This window comes from Lissotriton vulgaris, chromosome 7 (genome assembly GCF_964263255.1).
Source record: "Lissotriton vulgaris chromosome 7, aLisVul1.2, whole genome shotgun sequence".
Lineage (NCBI taxonomy): Eukaryota > Metazoa > Chordata > Amphibia > Caudata > Salamandridae > Lissotriton > Lissotriton vulgaris.
In genome coordinates, this window is record NC_141695.1 from 1,324,900,010 (window position 1) to 1,324,923,795 (window position 23,786).

Genomic DNA, 23,786 nt, shown 5'->3' on the forward strand with positions numbered 1-23,786 from the left:
TTCCGGGTCCGAATGAAGTTGGATGCCCAGGTAGCGAACTGAGTCGGCGGACCACTGCAGTGGGTAGTCCATGTCGAATTGCCGCGTCACCGGAGTGAGCGGGAACGCGATCGACTTGTCCCAATTCACTTTCAGGCCCGATAGTGAGCCAAAACGGACCACCTCTCGGAGGACCGCAGGCAGATTGACTTCCGGTTCTCGGACATACAGCAGCGTGTCGTCTGCGTAGGTTGAAATCCCTATCTTGTATGTGGGGAAGCTAATCCCCTCTAGGCTGTGATACTCCCGCATGGCGCACGCCAGGGGTTCCGCCACCAGAGCGTAAAGTAGCGGTGACAAAGGGCAGCCCTGTCGGGTGCCTCTGCTTATGTCTATCGGGTCCGTTACCCTGTCACCCAGTCGGAGCCTAGCGAAGGGACGATGGTACAGTGCGCCAACCTGCTGAAGGAACTGTTCGCCCAGTCCCAACTTGCGCAACACCCGAACCATGAAGGGCCATTCAACCGAGTCGAACGCCTTCTCCATGTCTAAAAAGATCGCCAATGCGCTATTATCCTGCTTAATATGCTGCATCACGCCCAACACTGTCCTGATATTGTAGGTCAGATTCCTGCTCGGGACAAACCCGGACTGTTCCGGGGCGACCAGCCCAGGTACTAATAGGGCCAGACGAGTAGCTAGGACCTTTGCATAGATTTTGGCGTCTACATTCAGTAGACTGAGGGGTCTGTACGAGCCGCAGAGATCGGGGGGTTTACCGGGCTTGGGGATGGTGATAAGCAGCGCCTCGCGCATGGTGGTCGGCATTTCCCCGTTTTCGCAAATGGCATCAAAAAGTGTGATTATGTGTGGCAACAGTAGGTCCTGAAATGCCTTATAAAACTCAACCGTAAGACCGTCCGACCCCGGCGCGCTACACGAGCGCATGCTCGCCAGTGCCTCTAATATCTCGTCTTGGTGGAAGGGGGCCATTAAGAATTCCCTGTCCGAATTCTTGAGGAACGGCATGGCTAAATGGTCCAGGTAGTCTTCCATCTCACCCTCCACACCCCGTGTTTTCGTACGGTATAGTTCCGCATAGTAACTCCTGAATGTGTGGAGGATCTGCTCCTCGTCAGTCACCGTGTCCCCCTCCGGGGTCTTCAGGCCCTCTACGACCAGTGGTCGTCTGGTGTTACGAGCCATACGTGCAAGGAGCGCTCCAGGCCTCTCACCCTCCCCATATTGTCTCGCCGTGGCGTATTTGCCCATATAAAGGACCTCTCTATCCGCTAGCGCTTGAAACTCAGACAGGAGTTGGGACAGGGCTTCGGCTCCGGTTTCGCTGCCCAGTCGCAGCTGTTCCGCCTCCAAAGCAGCCATCTTTGTCTCCAGTGTGGTGAGGTCCCTACGTATGGCTCTCAACACTCCAGAATGTTTCGAAATCGCCACCCCCCTGATGTATACCTTGAATGCCTCCCACACCGTGAAGAAGTCTTCCACTGTGCCTACGTTTTCAATAAAGAACTGTTCTATAGCCTCCGCCAGTTCCCCCCTGAAGGCCTCGTCCAGCAGTGCAAAAGGCGGGAACCGCCATGTGAAGGCCGGGATCCCCTTTCTGGGAGCTGCGAGGTGGAGGAGAATAGGAGCGTGGTCTGAGAGTGTGCGTGGGAGGACTGTGCACGTGTGAATATTATTGAGTACCAGGGGAGTTGCCAGCCAGTAGTCTATCCTGGTGTGAATGTCGTGAAATGCAGAGTAGTGCGTAAACCCACCCGCCCTCGGATGTTTTTCCCTCCAGACGTCCAGCAAGTCAGATTTGACCATCTCAGCCGTCATGTACGTGGCCGAGGCAACAGGTCTGCGGGCAGGTCCCGCAGAGCGGTCTAGCAACGGGTCAAACACAAAATTAAAGTCCCCACCCCAGAGTACCCAAGGTTGTGTGTGTGTTCTTGCAATAGCTGCCAGGGCCTTGTAGAATTCAGGGTGGTCATAGTTAGGGCCGTAGACGTTCACCAGCAGCATGTCCAACCCCTTACCCACACATCTCGCCAGTACATATCTACCTTCTGGATCCGAGTGTACCGGAGTAAGCTGCAGTTGTGACTTCGGGTTAACCCAGATTAACACCCCGCGGGCATGTGTAGTGAAGCCCGCCGCCACAGTGTTCCCCGATAGCCCCCTGGACCTAAGCATTCTGCTGGAGAGTGGTAGGTGTGTCTCCTGCAGCAGAGCTATGTCAACATGGTGCCTGTGAAGGTAGTGGAGAACTTTCCGTACTTTGCGGAAGTCGTTCAGTCCCCGCACATTCCACGTCATTAAATTCAGCCCATTGCGGGCCTGTGTATGCGTAGTCGGTGTGGTATTAGCCATTGTCAGGCGGGATCAGAGCGTGGACCAATAAATGGGATAAAGCGGGACACAGTAGGACACCCCCACCCATGTTCGTCTTCCGGCGCCTGCGGACAAGAACAGCAAGGCACCCCAATACACACACATCACTGGCAAACCCCGTCACCAACCCCAACCAAACTTCCCCTCTCCCCTCCCCAGAATCGTCGCCCACCCCAAGAACAGTGACCCACCCACAGCCGACCTCCCCCAACCTGGCCAGGCAGACCCCACATTCCCCCCCCATGAATCCCCAAACGGTGTGGTGTCAAATAGTCCGACACCCACCTCGCAGTGAACAACAAAAACCAACCAAAAGCTCAAGGGCAGAGCGCACCAATGCAGTTCACCCCTAACGGTATCAAAAGTTTGCGAGTTCTGCTCCCCCTCAGCTCCATGCAAATGTCAGTGCTCAAGGCTGGATTAAAAGTGTCACTCAGCACCCCTTTGTTCAGCCACCCCGGCTTAGTGTATATTGCCGCGAGGTACATACCCCCTTACCAGCGCCATAGGGTAACCAGGTTGTCCGTTCCCATTGCGTGGATCAGGCGCTATCTCCAGGTCGGGGTGCCCCCAATGTCCGGGACCGTGACCTGGTTCACGTGTGCAGAGTCGGTCCCATCCCCGGTCGTCAATCAGTCCTGTTCCTCCAGGGATACCTCCTCCTCGTCCTCCCGGCTACTCCGGTTCTCCTTCCTCTCCCGCATCCAGGTTTTAAGGGATTTGTGCAGTTCCTTCGGGTCCGTGAAGAAGTGTGACTTCCCTCCAGTGTTGATCCGAAGCTTGGCTGGATACAACATGGCGTAGTCAAGGCCTAGCGCTCTGAGTTGCTTCTTGTATGGCGCGAACTGTCGCCGCTACTCTTGCACTTTGGCGGTGAAGTCCGGGTAGAGGGAGATATTCATGCCCTCATGCTGAAGGTTGCCCTTCTCTCGCGCCACTCTCAGAGCCGTGTCCCGGTCGCGGTAGTTGAGCAATTTCGCGATTATGGGGCGAGGTGGCAAGCCAGGCTGGGGCTGCGGGCCCAGCGTGCGGTGGGCGCGTTCCACAATGAACATGGGGGAAAAAACTTCTTCTCCCAGGAGTGCTTTCAGGAGTTTCTCCACATACAGTTCCATTTTCCCCGTTTGCGTGGATTCCGCCACACCCGTGATTCGCAGGTTGGATCTGCGGGAACGGGCCTCCAGGTCCTCCGTCTTGTCCCTTATGACGGTCAGAAGTCTGTCGAATTGCTTGCGCTCCTTGTCCCATTCCATCTGGGCTTCCTCGGCCTCAGTGAGCCGGCGCTCCGCCATGTCAAGGCGCTCCGCATGTTTGTCCACGCGCTCTGCCATACGGTCCATTCTGTACGATAGAGCATCTATTTTGGTGCCCACTGCTGCAATACTTTCCTGGATGCCTTTCTCCATGGCTGCCAACATGTCCCGGAGCTCCGTTGGAGCCTGGGCCGGCGCTGCTGCCGCGCCCTTCGGCGATGAGTCTGGTGCCGGAACCTCCGAACCTTTCGGACGGCGCCGTTCAAAGGAGATCTTCCCCTGGTTCGCGTCGTTTTTCCCCATCTTATTCACAGTGCGAGGCCGTGCGCCGCACAGGCCGAACAAGTATCCACCGCCGCTCCCGATACCACAACTCTAGCGGTCAGGCGGCCGAAGCGAAGAAAATGGCGGCTGCAGCGGGCGGCAGCACCTCTCCGCCAGTAGTTCCCAGAGCAGCTCAGTGCCAATTGGGAGCCAGTCTTGTTCAGTCGTCCCAGATGCTCAGTCTCTCCGCAGAAGGCGAAATCTCCCGTGCACTGTGTAGGCGAGCAAGGCAGCTACGCCGGGACCGATGTCTCCCCACCACGTGGCGTAGCTCCGCAGTGTGGGTGCTCCGCTGCTCCGCTGCTTCTCCAATCCCCTCACCCACCAGGGCAGTGCCGTGCAGGGAGGTAGAGGGCTTCACCAACCAGTGCCCGTGCCAGATATGTCTCGGCTTGCACAGCCCGCGGCGGTTGCCGATGGTATGGCCGCACGTACAGTGACGTCGCCCGGCCTCCTCACTAGGATAGTCCGCTGCTCTCGGCCTAGTCCGCTCCGAGCGAGTCCCCAGTCGCAATGCACCAGGATGTACAGGAATTCGCTCTCCGCAACCTGCCGACAGGATCTTCAAAGGTCGCCCGGGGTGCCAGCAGATAGCCCCTTGCCCGCTATAGCCAATTCGAGCTTATCAAGGATATTTAAGCAGGATAATTCTGGAGCTTTGCGAGGAGCCGAGGGCTCACGCGTCCGCCATCGACGCCGGCTAGCTCCGCCCCCCACCTGCAGAAGTTCTGTCGCCACTGCCTCTCTTATCTTTTCCTGTGGGATTTTCTACCCCAACAATGGACTTTAAGCACACATAAGTTGACATTTTAGTAGTAAATGAGGTAGGGACAGAAGAGAAAGGCTTGAATATAGGGAATGGTCATTATTAAAGGGGCGCTGATTAAGGTGGAGTAAATAGGGGTTTATGGAGGGTTAAGGAGGGTGTAAGAGAGGGGTGTGTAACTACCCACAAACTAGTAAGCCCATTGATATTCACAAACTGCACATCTAAAGTTACAGCAGCCAGAAAGGGAAATAAAATAATAGGAAATTACTTTAGCTCAAACTGAATTAAGTCCATTACCACACATAGCCAACCACTGGCACTGTAACACTCAGCAATAAAAAAATGATGGAGATATGGACGTAATTTTTTTTTTAAATAACCTCACATTAAATTATTAAAAACATTTACAAAATATTTGAGGAGTAACAAGTAAGCCAAAAAAAAATTATTGTCTAAAATCAGGGGTCTCCAACGAGTAGCTCAGGAACTCCTGATAGCTCACCAGTACCTTCAAAGTAGCTCTCAGAGGTGAAGTCAAGCCCCGTATTTAATTGAGAGAGTAGGTGCCTATTAAAGAAGGCAGGGCTGCTCATCTCAAGACCCTTAGAGTGGCAACCACCTAAACCTATGGCCGTAACTCATGCTAACACTTAAATACACACTGTGTCTGCAGGCGCGGCGGGCACAGGTAAGACTCGGCGTAAGTGGTTTTATTTATTTTCTTATTTAATTTTACTCATCCCATTGTCTGTTCACTTCCACTCCCACCACCCCGCTTTTGCACCACCGCTCTTGCCAGTGCTGGCCTGCCACATGATAGTCTATATCCAATCTCAATATATAACTAACCAACAAGGAGATTGAACATGTTGTAGTCCCTGCTTTATTATACCTAACCAACAAGAAAATTGACTGTGTTGTAGTCCCTGTTTAATCAGTCACAACATGTGTGTGAACAGTGGACCATAAAAGATGTATGGCAGCAGTAGCCTGAGCTTGAAGCAGTGCTGACCCACCAAAGTGTGGGACTGCAGTATTCAGAGAGAAACACGTCATTTGGGTGCATGATCAGCCCAAGACCAGAGGAGAAAAGGGTATGATCCAGACCGGAAAAAATTAGGAGACTCTTCAGAATTTGTGTACATCCATAATAATCACTATTGCTTCCTGAAAGCTACACCTGGTGTCAAGAACCACCAGATGTGTATGCTAGACCTCATCATAAGGGTGCTTTTTTCTCTGGCATAATCGTGGGAGTTCCTTGCATTAGTGCCAATGGCATAATAATGGTCATCCTTACTATGTTGAGTATTCTTGGTTTAGCTGTGGTATAGTGGCACCCATCATTGACATACTAAGAATATGACTGGCCTACCTTTACCTATTATTGGCATAATAGGAGTCATAACTAATATGGTCTCTACCCTGGCCCTTATGTTTCCAGCCTTGGCAAAACTGTGGCCTCATTGGCATATGACTGTAATACCTGGGCATTCAAAGTAGTCTGTCTGAATGAGGCATTTGATTTTTGGGAGCACTTAATGCAAATGACAAGCTGATGTTTTGGTACTGTGCATTTTCTAAAAATGGAATCTGATATTTTAAAGGAAGTTTTTGTATTTCAGATATCGCTTTTCTTGCGGAAAATTTAGCTTGTTTGCCCACAATGGAAAGTGGTATTTGATAGAAAAATGTGCATTGTAAGAAACTGAGAATGATAATTCAAGCTAAGATGGGGAGATCTACTGCTGTGATTATGTCCTTTGTGCCACTGGACATGCCAAGATTTGGATCTTACTTCAAAAATCAGGTGTAAGCCTTTAATATTGCTGCACTTTTTTCTGGCATTTCCGCTGGTAACCGTGCCTGAAATACTTGGGTGGTCATTACTGATAATCCTGCTTAGGGTGGTCATAGTTTAGTCACTATTTTATAGTTATGTGATCGTGAACTTTACTTACAGCCCGTAGTAGCAGTGTGCCGCGGACACCACCCAGCTGTCTGTGATTAGAGTTCCTCCACAAATATGCCGTCCATTCACCTGCACACTGGCCTGCCATGGCCACGCCCCCTTCACGGCATCCTGTCCGCCCACTATCCGGTCAGAAACCACAGGTTTGCCACACCCTGGAGGAAACAAAACAAAGATCATAATTGCTTAACTCTTCATTCTAGCAATGAAGTCAAAGATGAGGAAGCAGCGCAGGATTCACACACAGCAGTCTGAATTGGAGTAACTCATGAGCTTCAATGGTAATAATCAAAATGCCAGTTAACACGATGTGTGGGAAACTTGCGTAATTTGCTTTTTGAATCATTATGCAATATTTCGAGAAAATTGTACTAAATTATGTGAAACAATGCAATCTGTCATTTAACGCTATATTTTAGAGCAAAATACGTCCTTGCATCAATTTGTGATGCAAGGAAGCATAGATGGCATACAAAGTGCACACACCCGGGATACATTTCTTACCCCTTTGATAGAGACACCTGAGTCCAGTTTGGTTTCCGCAGTGTTTATATTTTTATTAAAATTACAGTTCAAGACCAATGACTCCATTGGTCTCCATTTCTTTATTGTAAACTTTTAACTTGTTAATCAACATCACAGTCTTTCAAATATTAATATTCACATGTATGTACATATTCATTCTATTTACAGCCCGCTCTCCAACGGGGCATTGCTTGACCTTCGGGCTCTGCCAGCAGGCCACAACCAAGTTAGCCTGCTCTGCTTAATGTAACCGCCCTCCGGTTAACAGAGCCGCAGGTAAATAAACTGCCACCACTTGTGGCTCCTAACGGCTTCCAGGGTAGAGCCTGAGAATCCAGGGCCACCAGCAGGACAACCCCAAATCTCCCACCAGCCCGGAGCCCATGATGATATTTAAGACCCATTCTGGGGTAAAAAATGGCACTGACCAAAGGAGTCCCTGTGATAACTCTTGCCCCGGACCCCGCCACAGGACGAGGCGCTTACTGGCAGACTCGGCCTCCCCCCCTGCGCTCAAGAGCTTCCGAAATGGCCCCTAACACTGTTTGTATGAAAAGTTCATTGCCCGCCTCTGAGAGGTGCACTCCGTCCCTAGCGTACAGTTCAGACCTAGAGGTTTGTATCAGTTTATGTCTGATCGTACCAATGCTCGATTTCTGAAGTATTTCTGCTACTGACTGGTTCAACCTTTTCACTGATTTAATCACAGCCTTCGGGGGCGCGCCCCCTGCCCATGCCTGCCTCGGAATGACTTCGGACCATAGTAAAATGACAGTCGGTAACATATTCTTGATAGCTGCCAGCGCAGTGAACAATGATTCTTTTACACCCCTTCTTCCCGCCGGGATCATGTCATTGCCTCTGCAATGCAACACCAGTACATCTGGGGTAGGCATGCCTCTGTCCATGGCTGCCCGCAGGTCGCCGGGGGCGTCAGCTAAATGTTGCCCCCCTACCCCCACCCAATGGTGGTCCAACCCTTGGGCCTCCAGCGACTTTCTCTCCAGCAAACTGGAGAAGGCCAACCCCGCCCTGCAAATAAAGGAGTGGCTGCACCAACATATTTGGGGTCTTTTGGGTGTGGTATCTAGAGCAAAATTTGAAATGAAACAACGGTCAGTCCTAACTATGTACAATAAGGGGGGGGCGCGCTCCTACACTCAAACTAGTTGCGGATGAACGTAAAGCTCGTAACATGCTGACTTCCAGCGCCCTAGCCTCCTAATAGTTTCCTCAGGGAACCCCAGGCCTGCCGCTGTAGTAGCCGCCCCAATACGGAATGAGTGAGATGTAAAATCAGTAGAGTCTACGCCTAACCTAGTCAGGGCCATCTTTACTACCCTTGTGAACTGAAATCTAGTGAGGGGGGAACCGTCCCTATGCAACAAGACCCTGTCGTCGTTCCCTTGCGGCCTGATGTGCAAGAACTCCCCTGTCAATCTAACCGGACAGTGCGACACCCCCGCCACACTACCTAATTGTATCCACGTCCCCTTACCCATACGATCTGTCTTTGACCTATGCACCCTGATTTTCAAGATGCCCCCTGCCTCAATCAGGTCCCCGCACAGTAAGCCCCCCTCCTTGTCCGCCTTAGAAGCCGGCAGCAGTTCCGAGATCCCGAGTGCCCCACAAAAAGCTAGCACGTAAGCTACCCTAAACAGCTGGGTTTCGTAAGGGGAAAAACAAATCTTAGGCAGGGTCTCCAGGATGTCTACCAGCCTGGCCACGTCTATGGGCCTTCTTGAATCCGTCGCCCCAGGGGCTAAACGTTCCCATCCCTTCACTGCCCTCCTCACTCTCTGGTCTTTTGTTGGATCTACCATCCCACTTAAGCCAGCGTAGAATGCTAACGCCGACAGTTGCCTCTTCATCATTGCCACTGATTTCCCGCTGTCCCTCTGATACACTATGAATCCTAGCACGCTCAAGGGTGAGAAGACCTCAGCTAAACCTGCCCCTTTTAAGTAATCTTGATAAAACTGCCATGACCTCTCATACATACTCTTAGTCTTGGGGGCCACTGATGCAGTTATCAAATCGGGGGATGCGGGGCACCAAGCTTCCATAGCCCCACTGGGAAGTCCGTCATCTCTCTGTCTGCTTGCGGCCAATGTGCGTGGAGGTCTGGCAACTTAAAATGGGACAGGGCATCAGTGGCATGGTTGTCTACCCCCGGAACATGTCTTGCAGTAAAATGTACATTGCGCCGCAGGCATTGCAACACTAGTTCTTTCAGTAGACGCAGCATCCATGTGCAAGTTGCTCTCTGGTTGTTGATCGCCATCACCACTGACATGCTGTCTGACCAGAAAACAATGCGCCTGTCTGCTAGCATTTCTCCCCACAGATGCAGTGCCACTATTATGGGAAACAGTTCTAAGAAAGTAACATTGCGTGTCAGACCCTGCCGTGTCCATTCCTCCGGCCAATACTGCATGCACCACTTTGGACCTAATATCGCCCTGAAGCCTACGCTCCCTGCCGCATCGGTGAATACTTCAAGGTCTGCATTCGAGGAGGCCGGTTTCCGCCACATCACAGACCAATTAAAATTGTCTAAGAAAGCCTTCCAGATGCTCAAATCATTCCTTACCTCGGCTGATAGCCTAACCCTATGGTGTTTTGCGCGGAGCCCCGACATCGCCCTTGCTATGCTCCTAGAGAATGCCCTGCCCATCGGGATGACTCTCAAGGTGAAGTTCAGTTGTCCCAGCAGGACTTGCAGCTGATGCAACGTGACCTTCCTGGACCTTAAACAGTCCACAATAGCAGCAGAAACCTTTGACATGGGTAGCCTACAAACCCCTTCTCTTGTGTCGATCTCAATGACTAAGAATGTCAGGCAAGTGGTCGGCCCTTCTGTCTTCTCTGCTGCCAATGGAACCCCCAGGGCTTCAGCCAGGTGCTGGAATCCCATCAGGGCCTTCCTGCATGACAGTGAACCCCGAGGACCGAGGAATAGAAAGTTGTCTAGGTAATGTACTACTGCATGGGATTTATCAGTTGAATGGAATTGCTCCACCGCCCATTCTAAAAATCTGGCAAAAGATTTGAATACTGCGTACACGATTTAACAGCCCATTGGCATGCACAGGTCAATGAAGTAATTTCCCCTGAGGGTGAAACCCAAGAACTTAGCATCCTCCGGATGCACTGGCAGGAGCCTAAATGCAGCCTCGATGTCGGATTTGGCCATTAAGGCCCCTTCACCTAAGTCCTGCAATTTTTGGATTGCAGTGTCAAATGTTGTATAACGGACCGTGCAAAGGTCTGGGTCAAGCTTGTCATTGACCGATAGGCCGGGGGGCTCAAAAAGTTGTGTATCAGGCAAAATTTCCCTTTCTCTTTTTTAGGCCCTAACCCCAGTGGGGAGCAAACCAAATCGAGTGCTGGAGGCTGACTGAAAGGGCCCGCCACCCTCCCCGAAGCAACTTCTTTCATTATCCTATTTTCTGCTGCTTCCATATTCTGCAGCACCGAGCTCTGGTTGCGCGGGGGGACACTGGTAGGGGTGGCTGAAGATGGGATACGAAAACCAGATATAAAACCATTATGTAGGAACTGAGCCTCTTGTAGATTGCCGTAGTTGCTAAGGAGGTGAGTCAGGACATGTGTCTTAATGGGAGTTGGCAGATTCCTCGGATGGCTGGGGTGCCTTCCCTTTGGCTGGGGTTTGGGCCGGCTGCTCTCTTGGCCTTCCTGACTTCTTAAAGCACCTAATCTCTGGGTGAGTTTTGCCCCCACAGTAGGAGCAGCAATGCTTGAACTTACATGTAGCCCCTCTAGTACACTCGTTTTTGTTATACAACCAGCAGGCCTGTTTTTTATCCTCTTCCCCCCTGCCGCTACGAAAGGACTGATTGTTTGAAGGGTAAGTAGCCTTGTTTGCCGGTGCCGAAGAATAAAGCACTGCATGCCATACATTGATCTCCCGTTGGTCCCACGCTATCCCGGGATGCACTGCCTTCATTTGCCTGAACTTGGTGTCATACTGTAATCACCCTGTGCCTGGAAACTCAGAAGCTGCTCCATGTATCAATGATATGTAACTGATTATCTGGGGGGCCAACGCGGGGTATCTCTCTACCATGATGGTGGCGTAAATGGCGAATCCTGTAATCCAATTCCTTATAGACCACTCAACATATACCTTTTTCTGCTTGTACTCGCCTTCCTTGCCTTCCCTAATCTTACCAGGAACTACACCCGCATTGATGAGATCGAACACGTCAATATATTCCCCTTGTAGAATCTTTTCTTTAGTGTCTGCGGGCACGTGTCATGTGATCTCTGCAGATGGTGATAAAGTCATGGATGAGGAACCATAGATCAACGGGCTGTAAGCTAATGACGGCTGCCCTGTTGGCACTGGCCCCCCCTGCATCTGATGAATCACTGGCCCTGCGATATTTGCGCTGGTGTTTGGTGTTTGCCCTTGTGTGGACAAAGTAGCTACATTTTGGGCTGGGCCCATAACCCCTGGTCCTAAAATTTCCGGGTAAGCTGAGGAAAATACCATTGCTAATTGCCTGCCCGTGTGATGTTGTCGCCGCTACCCTCGGGGATTGCGCTACCCCCCCAGACTGTACCCAGACTTGGGCTATTCCGCTACCAGGTTGCGCGACTACAGGGGGGCAGAGATGTATGAGCGCAGGGCGCCTCCGCATTAGCAGCAGGAGCCATGCCCGGACGAGGGATATTGTTCTCTTTCGTTGCGTTGGGAATCAAGTCTAATGTCTCAATCACCTCCTTCTCACCTGAGGATGCTGGTTGGGACTCAGCTGCCCTGGGCCGCTTTTCCTTCGCCGCATCTTTGAGCCTTTCTGGTGTGCGCCGCGCCCGTTTGCCTCGCCCTCTTTCCTCCTGGGCATCCGCTCTTGCTCCTTCTCTCATTGCTTTTAACGCCCAATCGACGCCTTTCTCCTTTGTGAATTCAAGCAGCTCCGCCAATTCGAGGTAGTCATCACTTTTGGCCGTGGCCCCTTTGCCTTTCGTTGACCGTTTCGGCGGCATTCTGCACTTAAAGATAAAAAGTGTTAGCGCTACTTGGCAATGACACTAGCCTTAGTCTAGGATTGCCCCAACGTTGTACCTGTCGGAAAGAAGGCTGTATTTAGTTCGCTGTTGTATGGCCACTGAGCCCGGCAATTATACCGCTGCAAACAGGCCAGTACTCGGCCTTCGATGGATATTCCCCTCGCCCTATTGCGGACCGGCTGATTAGTTACTCTTCTCTGCCTCAAATGCTCAGTGTATATTGCGTTTCTAGGTGGGCAGCTTGGTTATTTATGTTTTAGAGAGGACACGAGCTCCGTTTCTCACTCAACGCACAGCGGACCCCCTCAAACTTACGCGCTCCAACGCTTTTATAAACCCCACAACCCACCGCTCAACCCGCCGCGGTGTTCAAGAGATTCTCATTCTGGATCCGCACGCATCGTTCGCATGGGACATCTTCCCACACTTTTTCACACAGCGAGGCCCACTCACCTAAACCTGAAGTCGGATGATTTCACGCACCCTGGTTCCGCTGTAACTTCTTTCTGCGACGTCCGACTCCTGGGAGGTCAAGTGGACAAAAGAGGGCGTCCTCACGTGAGGCGCGGGCTTTTAAGCTTCGCGCTCCAGACTACTTCCGGTCCCTTCTACCCTATTGGTGACGCGTTTCCTGTTTTACCCTTCGCTTGTCCCTTCCGGGTCGTGCGATCCGGAAGGGTTTTCCTTACCTCGTGGCCCTTTGGCTGCCACTACCGGCGCCACGTCCCTTATGTGGGGTGCCGCCTTGCATTTGCATTTGTTCCCAAAAGCACTTAAAGCAAAACTGTCACAAAATACAGCAATCATTTTTTTTTTTTTTTACAGAGAACGTTGATGTAATTACGCAGCCTGTTTAATGGTAATTTCATGAATTTCATGTAACAAGAATAATGCAAATTTCCTAAAATTACGACTCTGTAATTCAAATTTCACCCAAGCCTAATTTAAACAGGATTTGCCTCTTGTGCCCCGTAGGCAACAGACCCATTTAATAACAGGAATGCAAGAACTCTCCTGGCGTTGTGTTGTGTAGTATGGCTAGAGTGCTTGCAACTAATCTTTTATGAAGGGAAAAAAAACATCAAAGCAACAGTGAATGCAGGGCAGCCATTACTAATGCGGGCAACAAACAGTAATCTGCAGTGCATTAACTAATGGGAGCAACAATAACAGATGGGAGCATGTGTCACATAGTAGTACAGGAGCCCATAATGGGTTTAAAAGTTACCAGTAGACGAATGTGTCTTTAATGCGCGCAATCACTAACGAATGCAGCAGTTACATAATGGTGCAGCAGTCACAAGCGGGATATTTGCGAGATTGTTAATTGATAGCAATGCTTTTTAACACCATGTTGTCTTAGTTAAAAACAAAAACCTAATAATGGGTGGGGCTCTTAAAACTGACAAGTCAGAAAATAACACGTTTGAAATTAAAGCAGCACAAAACCTATGTGATTAAATGTTCTGAAATGATAAAAGATGTAACATTTAACACTGCTCAGAAAGACGTACATTCACTAAATTGTTGATCCGAAGACATTCATGACCAGATATTTGTGTTCACTTTACTTCTTTATCATAAATTTGTAAATTGTTGTCCTTTTGGTGTTTGCAGTGGATGGCCCTGAATTTCATTTGCAGGCACATCTCTGTTCAAATGACCTTTGGTGCATGTGCACTAGATATTTTGCTAACACAAGCAATTCGTAATAGTTCACTATACATGTCTTGTTCAGTTTTACTTATTCTGTCATATTTTCACCATGGTCCGACTCCAGGAGTAGTCAGTGTGCTACCCTTATGGTCAGGCTGGACAGAAATGGATGTCTGTGTTCATCCACCAGATGAAGAAAACACATTACCTTCCTCTTCCGCCTAGTGCACAGAATTCACCCATCAAAAGAACAACACACACAGCTGGAAAGGGGCGACCAATCGGTCCCCCCGAACGTATGGTTGGGGGCCCGGATCCTCCCGGGAAACCATTTTGGGCGGGGGGCGTGTCACGGCTGGTATGCCCGAAGCGGCGTAGCCGGGGCCCGCCTTCTCCCGCCCAAGAGGGGTTGTCCTAGACACCTACACCGATGGCCACGCCCAGTAGGCGTACCAGCGGAGGGTTCACGCCCTCCCGAAGAGGAATAAAGAGAGCAGGAATCCAAAGAAGCATCCTCTTGTTCCTGTGCTTGGAAGCTGCACCCACTCGTTGCACGTGAGCCCTCGACGGAACAAGGAGCAATTTTGAGAACTTGTAATTCTTGTGTTTCTCTTTCAGCGACTTCGAGCCTAAGGATCCAGGACCTTGTTGATCAACGGAAATCGAATATCCGATAACAATGCCTGGCAAGAAGGCGGGAAAGAAGTCTGGGACTGACCAGATGCTTCGCATGCTGATAAAAGATATGGCGAGCATGAAGAAGCAGATGGCTGCGATGAACAATACGGGTAAACCGAAGAAGGTAATAGGCCCGGCATTGCCGGGAGTTGTCCCCGCGGGGAGGGGTAAAAGGGTCAGGAATAGGGCGGCAGGGGAGGAGGTCCCAGTTCCCGAGGTACCCCCGGCAAGCCCGGCCATTCCAGTCGAGGCCCCGGTACCGATCCCGGACGCGGGTCAACCGATCCCGGTTGTTGTTACGCCCGCCAGTGAGGAGGACATGCCTCCGGAATTAGCTACCCAGTTGGCCGCATGGCTCGGCAGAAAAACAGGGGGTGCTACGGCACCTGGAGACACGGCCGAAGAGGCCAAGTTACTAATGCAGCAGTTGCGGCAGTCGCGAGATGCCGCAAAGGCGAATCTCCCTCTTGTCCCCCCACAGGTGACCTTGGAAGGACCGGTAGCTGGCGTCGAAAAAACAGCGGGAACAGCAATGGAGCCGGGTAAGCAGGCATTGCCAATGGCGAGGGAGGGTTCTTTGCCCTCAAGACGGGAGAAGGTGGTCCAACATATACCGTTGGCCACGAAAGAATTGATATGTGCTGATAAGTATGTGAATATGTTTTCTCTGCTGACTGACCATCGCGAGATGGAGTATGCTAAGACACAGAAGGATTTGTGGCACCCGAGTGTATGGCGTGCAAAAATGGCGGGATTCAGGGTTGATGAGACAATCACAAATTGGGCCAAGGCCTTTGCGATGTTTACTGCAATTATTGGGGAACGTAAGCCCGAGGTTTTGCCCGAATTGTCCTGCTATCAGGCACGAATAATGGATTTTTATGAAAGATATGAGGGCAATGAGTGGATGGGTTACGATATGAAGTTTCGTAAGGCCAAGGAGTACGATTCATCTCTGACGTGGGATTGTCTCGACTCGATTTCTTGGCAGAAGCAGCTCCTGCGGGGCGCGACGAAGTCGTCCTCGCTAGGCGGGAATGGGTCGGGGCCTTCCCGCCAACAGCCCGCGGCGCCCTTTCGAGCGGGCCCCGCTGGCGACCACCAACCAAGGAATGGTGGGAATGGGGGTAAGAGAGGGGTCTGTTGGAATTTTAACAGGGGCAATTGCACCAAGCCACAAGGGACATGTAAGTTCAGACATGCGTGTGCAGGTTGCGGAAATTCCTCACACCCCGAGAGTTCGTGCAGATCCAGGAATAGTGGGACGGGGGGTAGAGGAGGGGCCAAACAGGACTGAGGGGGACCATTGTGTACCGCTCCCTACCCCCGTTGATATCATGGCAATGATCCCCTGGCTAAACGAATACCCTGATCATGTCTCCGCTGGGGTGTTGAGGAATGGCTTCTTATATGGTTTCCACATCCCGGCGGGGGATTTTCGTGGGGAACCACTGTGTAGAAACCAACTGTCGGCTCAGCATAATCCAGCGGTGGTGGAGAGGAAGATTGCAAAAGAGGTTGCCCTTGGCCGGGTTGCTGGCCCATATAGGCACCCGCCAGTAACTAATTTCATCTGTTCCCCGTTAGGAGTGGTTCCCAAGAAGGACCCGGGGGAATTTAGGCTGATCCATAACTTGTCAGCTCCGAGGGGTCTCTAGGTGAACGATGCGATTGACCCAAGAGTTTGTTTGGTGTGGTACGCATCCTTCGACGATGCCGTCACCTTGTTGAATCGCCTGGGGCCCGGAGCGCTGATGGCGAAGTCAGATATCGAGTCGGCGTTCTGGTTGCTCCCGGTACACCCACGGGATCAGCGTCTGTTAGGCTTTGTGTTCCAGGGACGTTACTACATGGATATATGTATGCCAATGCGTTGCTCCATCTCTTGTGCTTATTTTGAGAAATTCAGCTGTTTTTTGGAATGGGCATTCACCAAAGCCACTGGCCATAGCCATGTTATGCATTACTTGGATGATTTTTTGTTCTTGGGGGCAGCCGGTGACACAAAATGTGCGCAGGCGTTACAGGAATTTTGCACCCTCATGAAGGGATTCGGGGTGCCATTGGCACCAGGTAAGACGGTTGGACCATCTACTACACTCGAGCTTCTGGGAATTGAGCTCGATTCTGTGGAGGGGTGTTTCCGTTTGCCAGTAGGGAAAATAGCGAAATTCAGGGCTTCCTTGGAACTGTGCATTAGCAAGGAGAAAGTTACCCTCCATCAGTTACAACAAACAGTGGGTCAGCTTAACTTTGCCCTAAGAGTGATACCAATGGCCCGCCCCTTTTCCCGCTCTATCACACAAGCTATGGTTGGTCTCAAGGAAGGGCACCACCGCACGAGACTGTCTGCAGAGGTTCGCCAGGACATGCACATATGGTTGGCATTTCTGGTGAATTTCAACGGTCGAGTGGTGTGGAACAAGCCACCAGCGTCGTCGGACGAGCTGGGTTTGTGGACCGGATCGGCGGGGAGCGTGGGATTTGGCGCCATCTTTGGTAATCGATGGTCAGCGCAAACATGGCCGACGTGGTGGCACACCAGCGGTCTCACAGGTAACATTGGGTTCCTTCGAGTTGTTCCCCATTTTGGTGGCTCTGATGGCATGGCCGGATGAGTTCAGAGATCGCTCTGTGGTGTTTTGGTCCGACAATATGACTGTTGTTGAATTTATAAATAATCAGGCAGCACGCTGCAAGTGGATATTAAGATTACTGAAGGAAATTGTACTACTTTGCATGAGACTGAACGTGCAATTCAGGGCGAAACATGTGCCGGGTGTACTGAACCAGGCTGCTGATGCACTCTCTCGTTCACACATGCAGACTTTCAGGGGTTATCTACCTTCCGCGGACCTAGTGGCGGCACCATTTCCCGAAGCACTCTGGCTACTCGGTGCCCCGGATTACAAGACCTCGAGGCAGCAAGCTTAGCCCCCAGGACAAGGAAGGCATACGAAGGAGCGTTTCGTTCCTATTGTGCAATTTTGGGTCCGGCAGGGGAGGACAAATGGGGTCAGGAGGATTACTTCCTGAAGTTTCTGGTAGCACTGCACAGAGAAGGCCGATCAGCGGCAACGGCCAATAGGCACCGGGCCGCCATTTCATTCATGGCGCAGGCGCATGGCATCAAGGACCCGACATCGTCCTTTTTGGTAAAGAAAGCCCTTCGTGGTTGGCAACGCCTTGAGGGTCGTAGAGTAGACGAGAGGTGCCCGATTGGGCTAGAAAGGTTGTCCTTGCTTATGTCGATACTTCCCACGACATGTTCCTCCCATTTCGAAGCAGTTCTGTTCCGGGCCGCTTTCGCATTAGCGTTCCATGGGGCTATGCGGGTGAGCGAGCTGGTAGCAAGAAATAAGAAAGATGTGGAGGGAGGTCTGTGTCGTGATCACATTCTGATTAGGGGTGATTCAATGGTGATCACAATAGCCAAGTCCAAGACTAACCAGAGGGCTATGGGAGACAGTATTGTTGTCCAGCGCATGCGAGGGTCCCCCATGTGCCCGGTAAAGTGCGTTGAGGAATATTTGGCGCGAAGGGCGGATACATGGGGGGGAAGCCTGCTGAGACACATTGACGCCACCCCACTGACGAGGTTTCAGTTCCAGAGGGTGCTAACAATGGCAATCGCAGCGGCGGGCTTGGACCCGTGCGATTTTGGGACCCATTCCTTCAGGATAGGGGCTGCTACAGAGGCTACAGCCAGGGGTCAGAGTGTTGAAGAGGTGAAAAAACTGGGGCGATGGTCCTCGAATTGTTTTAAAAGGTATGTGCGGTTGCACATGTTGTGAAGTCAAGTTCATGCACTCACGCTTCTTGTCTTCTGTTTGATTTACAGTTTCGCGAGCATGCTATGCGGGGCGGACTGTGCAGTCGACCCGGCACCAGGGGACCAGCGGTCAGAGATCACCGGCTGAGGAGAGAGTGGTGTGGGTCGTGGGCCACTCATACGTGAGGCGGGCCGGGGACGTATTCAAAGCAGGTGGCGTGACTCACGCAGCTGGGGAATACGGGTACAGAGTGACCTTCCATGGAAGGGGCGGGCTCTGTATTGACCAGTTTCAATGTTTTGTCGAGGAACTTTTAGGACGGCAGAGGTCACCGCCATCTGTAATCATAGTACACCTGGGGGGCAATGACTTGGTGACACTCGGTCGGCGAGTACTACTCGAGCGAGTTTTATCTACTGTTAGCTGGCTGGCGAGAAGGATACCGGGGTGCACAATAGCATGGTCCCACATGATTCCCAGGAAGGTGTGGCGGGGGGGCCTCTCGGTGTCAGCACTGAACCATTCAGTGTAAAAGGTCAAGAACAAACTTGGTAGGTTGTTTCGCTCGGCGCAGTTGCACTGTATTCCGCATGGATGTATTCGGGGGGATCACATGTATCTCGATGATGGGGTCCATTTGTCCCGGGAGGGGAATGTCTTACTCATAGGAGACTTCATAGCATGGTTAAGGGGTTTGTAAAAGCATGACCTTTAGTAGGAGTTTGTGGGGGGGCCGGATAGCCGGTCAACTATCCGGCCTGTGGCGGTAAGGTCATGATCGGTGAGCAGTAATTTCAAGGTCCCTAGAGGGGGGCGCCACCCACTATGGATGGAAGCGCCCGGGGGGAGGCGGCCATTGGCCCCTCCCACGGGGAGGCGGCACCCACTAAGTATGGGTTGCCTAGGGGAAGACGGCCATAGGCCCCTTCCAGGGGAGGAGGCGGCTAGATGCCCCTCCTACGAATTTCCCGGGGCCCGGATATCCGCGACGGCGGATGTGATAGACAGTGTGGGGTGGGAGGGGGAGTCCATGCTGCCTTCTACAGACACCTCACACAGGTCCTCAGACGACCTTTAAGATGGCGTCGAGTTAAAATAGGGGGCCCCGCAAGACAAGGGAAATTGGAGTTGGCACAGAGGGTACAGTCCTCTGCGCGACCGCCCTCACACCGTGAGGGGGAGAGTTTTGGTAGTAGGGATCTGACACCCGTTGCGACCTTGCAGTTGGCCCGTAATGCTAGGATGTACAATTTTAATTTAGAAAGTATGCATTTGCAGGATGTTAGACTCAGCTAGGAAAACCTTTGTACTAGAGATTTGTTAAGGTTAGCCAATGAACATGTCTTCATCAAAATGTAATAAATGAAAATTGTACATGATATGAAACTGTTATTTTAATGTTTTAATTTTGTTTCATATTTTAATAAATACGGCCGGGAGGGTAACTCCCTCCCGCCTTCCAAAAGTTCAGAACTGCGTCCGTCTTCCCATCCTTGGGGATTGTGTTGGGAGGGGGTGACAGGCATCCCGGCCATATGGAAAGGGGCGACCAATCGGTCCCCCCGAACGTATGGTTGGGGGCCCGGATCCTCCCGGGAAACCATTTTGGGCAGGGGGCGTGTCACGGCTGGTATGCCCGAAGCGGCGTAGCCGGGGCGCGCCTTCTCCCGCCCAAGAGGGGTTGTCCTAGACTCCTACACCGATGGCCACGCCCAGTAGGCGTACCAGCGCAGGGTTTTCACGCCCTCCCGAAGAGGAATAAAGAGAGCAGGAATCCGAAGAAGCATCCTCTTGTTCCTGTGCTTGGAAGCTGCACCCACTCGTTGCACGTGAGCCCTCGACGGAACAAGGAGCAATTTTGACCCACCCACCAGCCCCTTATGGCAATGTTAGTACTGCAATAAAGTGATTTGCTTTGATAACATCTTCTTCCTTTGTTTAGCGGTTTATAACGGTCTAGTTTAGTGATATGATGAATGTCTGCATGTACTGTTTCTGGTAGTATAGACAAATATTGCAAATAAACAGTATAATTTTCTCCCTTAGTAGGTAATCAAATGTCGTATTTATTTTTTGGTCGGGCGGTAAGGTCATGATCGGTGAGCAGTAATTTCAAGGTCCCTAGAGGGGGGCGCCACCCACTATGGATGGGAGCGCCCGGGGGGAGGCGGCCATTGGCCCCTCCCACGGGGAGACGGCACCCACTAAGTATGGGTCGCCTAGGGGAAGACGGCCATAGGCCCCTTCCAGGGGAGGAGGCGGCTAGATGCCCCTCCTTCGAATTTCCTGGGGCCCGGATATCCGCGACGGCGGATGTGATAGACAGAGTGGGGTGGGAGGGGGAGTCCACGCTGCCTCGCTTACAGACACCTCACACGGGTCCTTGGACGACCTTTAAGATGGCGTCGAGTTAAAATAGGGGGCCCCCGCAAGACAAGGGAAATTGGAGTTGGCACAGAGGGTACAGTCCTCTGCGCGACCGCCCTCACACCGTGAGGGGGAGAGTTTTGGTAGTAGGGATCTGACACCGGTTGCGACCTTGCCGTTGGCCCATAATGCAAGGATGTACAATTTTAATTTAGAAAGTATGCATTTGCAGGATGTTAGACTCGGCTAGGAAAACCTTTGTACTAGAGATTTGTTAAGGTTAGCCAATGAACATGTCTTCATCAAAATGTAATAAATGAAAATTGTACATGATATGAAACTGTTATTTTAATCTTTTAATTTTGTTTCATTTTTTAATAAATACGACCAGGAGGGTAACTCCCTCCCGCCTTCCAAAAGTTCAGAACTGCGTCCGTCTTCCCATCCTTGGGGATTGTGTTGGGAGGGGGTGACAGGCATCCCGGCCATATGCTCCTACCAACGTGGAAGTAGATTTTGCCAATTTATAAAAAGGGCTCACCATTTATTCACACAAATTATAGACCTAAAAGTTTAATTGACTTCAGTCCCAAAAAATGTTCTTGTGTATTGCTGGGCCGTCCTCAGACTTGGATGGAAGAGCACAATGTTCTGAGCCCATTCCAAGCTGCGTTTACAGAAAAGAAGTACACAATTGACCAAATCTTAAGGCTGTTTTGGAAGACAGTGTCTATAGAAGGTGGCAGCTTCTACCTAATCTTCCTGGACATAAAATCAGCGTTTGATTTGGTCCCAAGAGACAAATTGTGGAAGATTTTGAGTGATTTGGGGGTCCCAGGCTTATTTATGTCATCTGCTAAAGCAGCTTCACGAAGGCAACTATGCCCATATCAGGTTTGTCAAATATGGACCGCTCACCTCCCCTATTTCTATAGATAGAGGAGTTTGCCAGGGTTGAGTCCTTGCCCCTACTATTTTCTCTCTATTAATATATGCATTGGTATAGACATTGATCGAGGGGGAGGACATTGTTGCGCCCAAGATAGCGAACCATGAAGTACCACCATTGATGTTTGCTGTTGATACTCTTTTGCTCTCTATGGGCTTATAGAGGATCTTCAACAACTTCAATGCCTTCTGTATATGCAAACGGCTTCAGAATATTACCCAGAGGACCAAATACATGGTCTTCAATATAGTCAGCAGAACGCATCCAAACCCATGTTATATGGTACTCCACTGGAGAAGGTGTCCGTTTTTGAGTATCTCGGGGACACCTTTATAGAAAAACTGGATTGGGCAGCTCATATTAAAAAAAATAGTTTAAAGTTAGCCCAGCCCATGGGGGGTTTGTTTAAGTTACTTAGGAATCCCACTTACAAGCCCGTTGGCCTGTTTGAAACTTACAAAGAACAAGCCAGAGGTGCCGCCATGTACAGGGCTAAAATCTGGGGGCACTGTTTTCCCTGCACTATATCTGAGATTAAGAACACCTTTCTCAGACAGCTATCAGACCCCACTTCGCCTGGATCTTGGGGTAAGGCCAATTGCAGATGAAATTGCTTTTAGACCTCTTGTATTGTGGCGTCACCTGTGGGCCTCCTCCGAAATGGTTGACTACAGGGTAGAGTTGAGGGAGGTTTTGAGCCTACATGGTGCGAGTAAACTACTATGGTTGGCTCATATCAGGGACAAACTTTTGGTGAATATATGGTACAATGCTGAGGCAGCTTGACCCACAATATCCAGGAAGGAACTGGCAATGAGTTAATGGGAGAGCAAACTCGTTCATTTGCAAGGGGGTTCTACAACTGGCTCTCTCACTGCAGAGTTTCTGGGAATTAAAGTTCAATATAGCTTAGAGTCAGTATTGGTCAACATCCATCCCGCCCTGCCAGGCAGCTATACTTACAATTTAGGTATGGAATCATGCCTTCCTCGTGCCTTCACTAACAAATGGGTCAGCTCAACCCCTTTAGACTGTCTGGCCTGCTGCAATGTAGAGGAGTCAGAACTTCATGTATTCTTTTTTTGTCCAGGATGTGGGAAGGCTAGGCATCAATGGTTGATCCAGTTATGTAGAAACCTGGGAACCAGGCACTGCGCGAAGGCCTTTAGACTTTTGAAATATAATACTCATCTTACTATTGTATTTGTGGTGTCAAGTTTTTTATTTTCTATGTGGTGTGCATGCAGGACACTTTTGAATACCGTTTCTCAGACTCATATTGCCATGATGTTTTAACTGGACTTGGTCCCTCTTCTGTTCATTTTATGGTTTTATGTGTGTTCTTTGTGGCTGCAATATGACCTACACTTGTTTTTACTATTGTTTTATATTTGTATTCATTTATGTCAATTTTATGGGGTGCTGGCCTATGTGATGGCAATTTTAACCTAAGGATTTGGAGTCTGAGCATGTGAATTGTCCTAATGAAATGTTACTGTTATGCACATTCACTTTTATGGTTAATTTGGCCGAAAGAAAGTTTTTTTTGATTGACTGATAATGTTTAGATGGTAAAGGAGGAGCTAACCACTGACTGTATCTTGTTTGTAGTTGAGTCTACACTGATGGTAGAATTTATTTTTATCTCTCGTGATCCCTATAGTGTCTTTCAAACAAAGGAATGCTGGAACTCCTTTGGTTCCCACTGCATTTCGTAGGCCTATGACGTAAGCGTTAGAGAGATAAGTTCAAGGCAGGGTTAGAATGTTGAGTTCTGACTTATATGCAGCAGCATACAGACATGTGACTTTTGGCACATGCTTGGGTTGGTAGGACGCTGCTCCTGGTGCCAAGATAGGGGATATGAAGCCCGTACACTGAAATCTCTTTTCGAGTGAGTTTACAGTGGTCCAGCAAACTGCTTGTGTGTGCCCCGTGTGCTGCAGTCGGAGTGTAGATTCGATGCTGGCCCCGGTGGAGTCTCAGAGCAATGCAAGCCTGTACAAAATGCTTGAAGATGAAGAAAGCGACATCGAAAATCTACACGTCGGGGGACAGAAACTGAATGAAACAGCCACAAAGAAAAGATACTACACCATTATGCAAA

The 23,786-nt window shown here is 50.5% G+C and overlaps 1 protein-coding gene across 1 annotated transcript in view; it reads right to left on the reverse strand.

Annotated features, from left to right (window-relative positions):
* The window catches only part of LOC147703607 (serine protease 27-like), a 313,159-nt gene that overhangs the window by 148,469 nt on the left and 140,904 nt on the right, over window positions 1-23,786 (reverse strand). Inside the window, exon 3 of the mRNA XM_086931943.1 lies at window positions 6,681-6,846. Coding sequence (XP_086788069.1) covers window positions 6,681-6,846 — 166 coding nt within the window. The remainder of the gene's footprint in view (window positions 1-6,680; window positions 6,847-23,786) is intronic.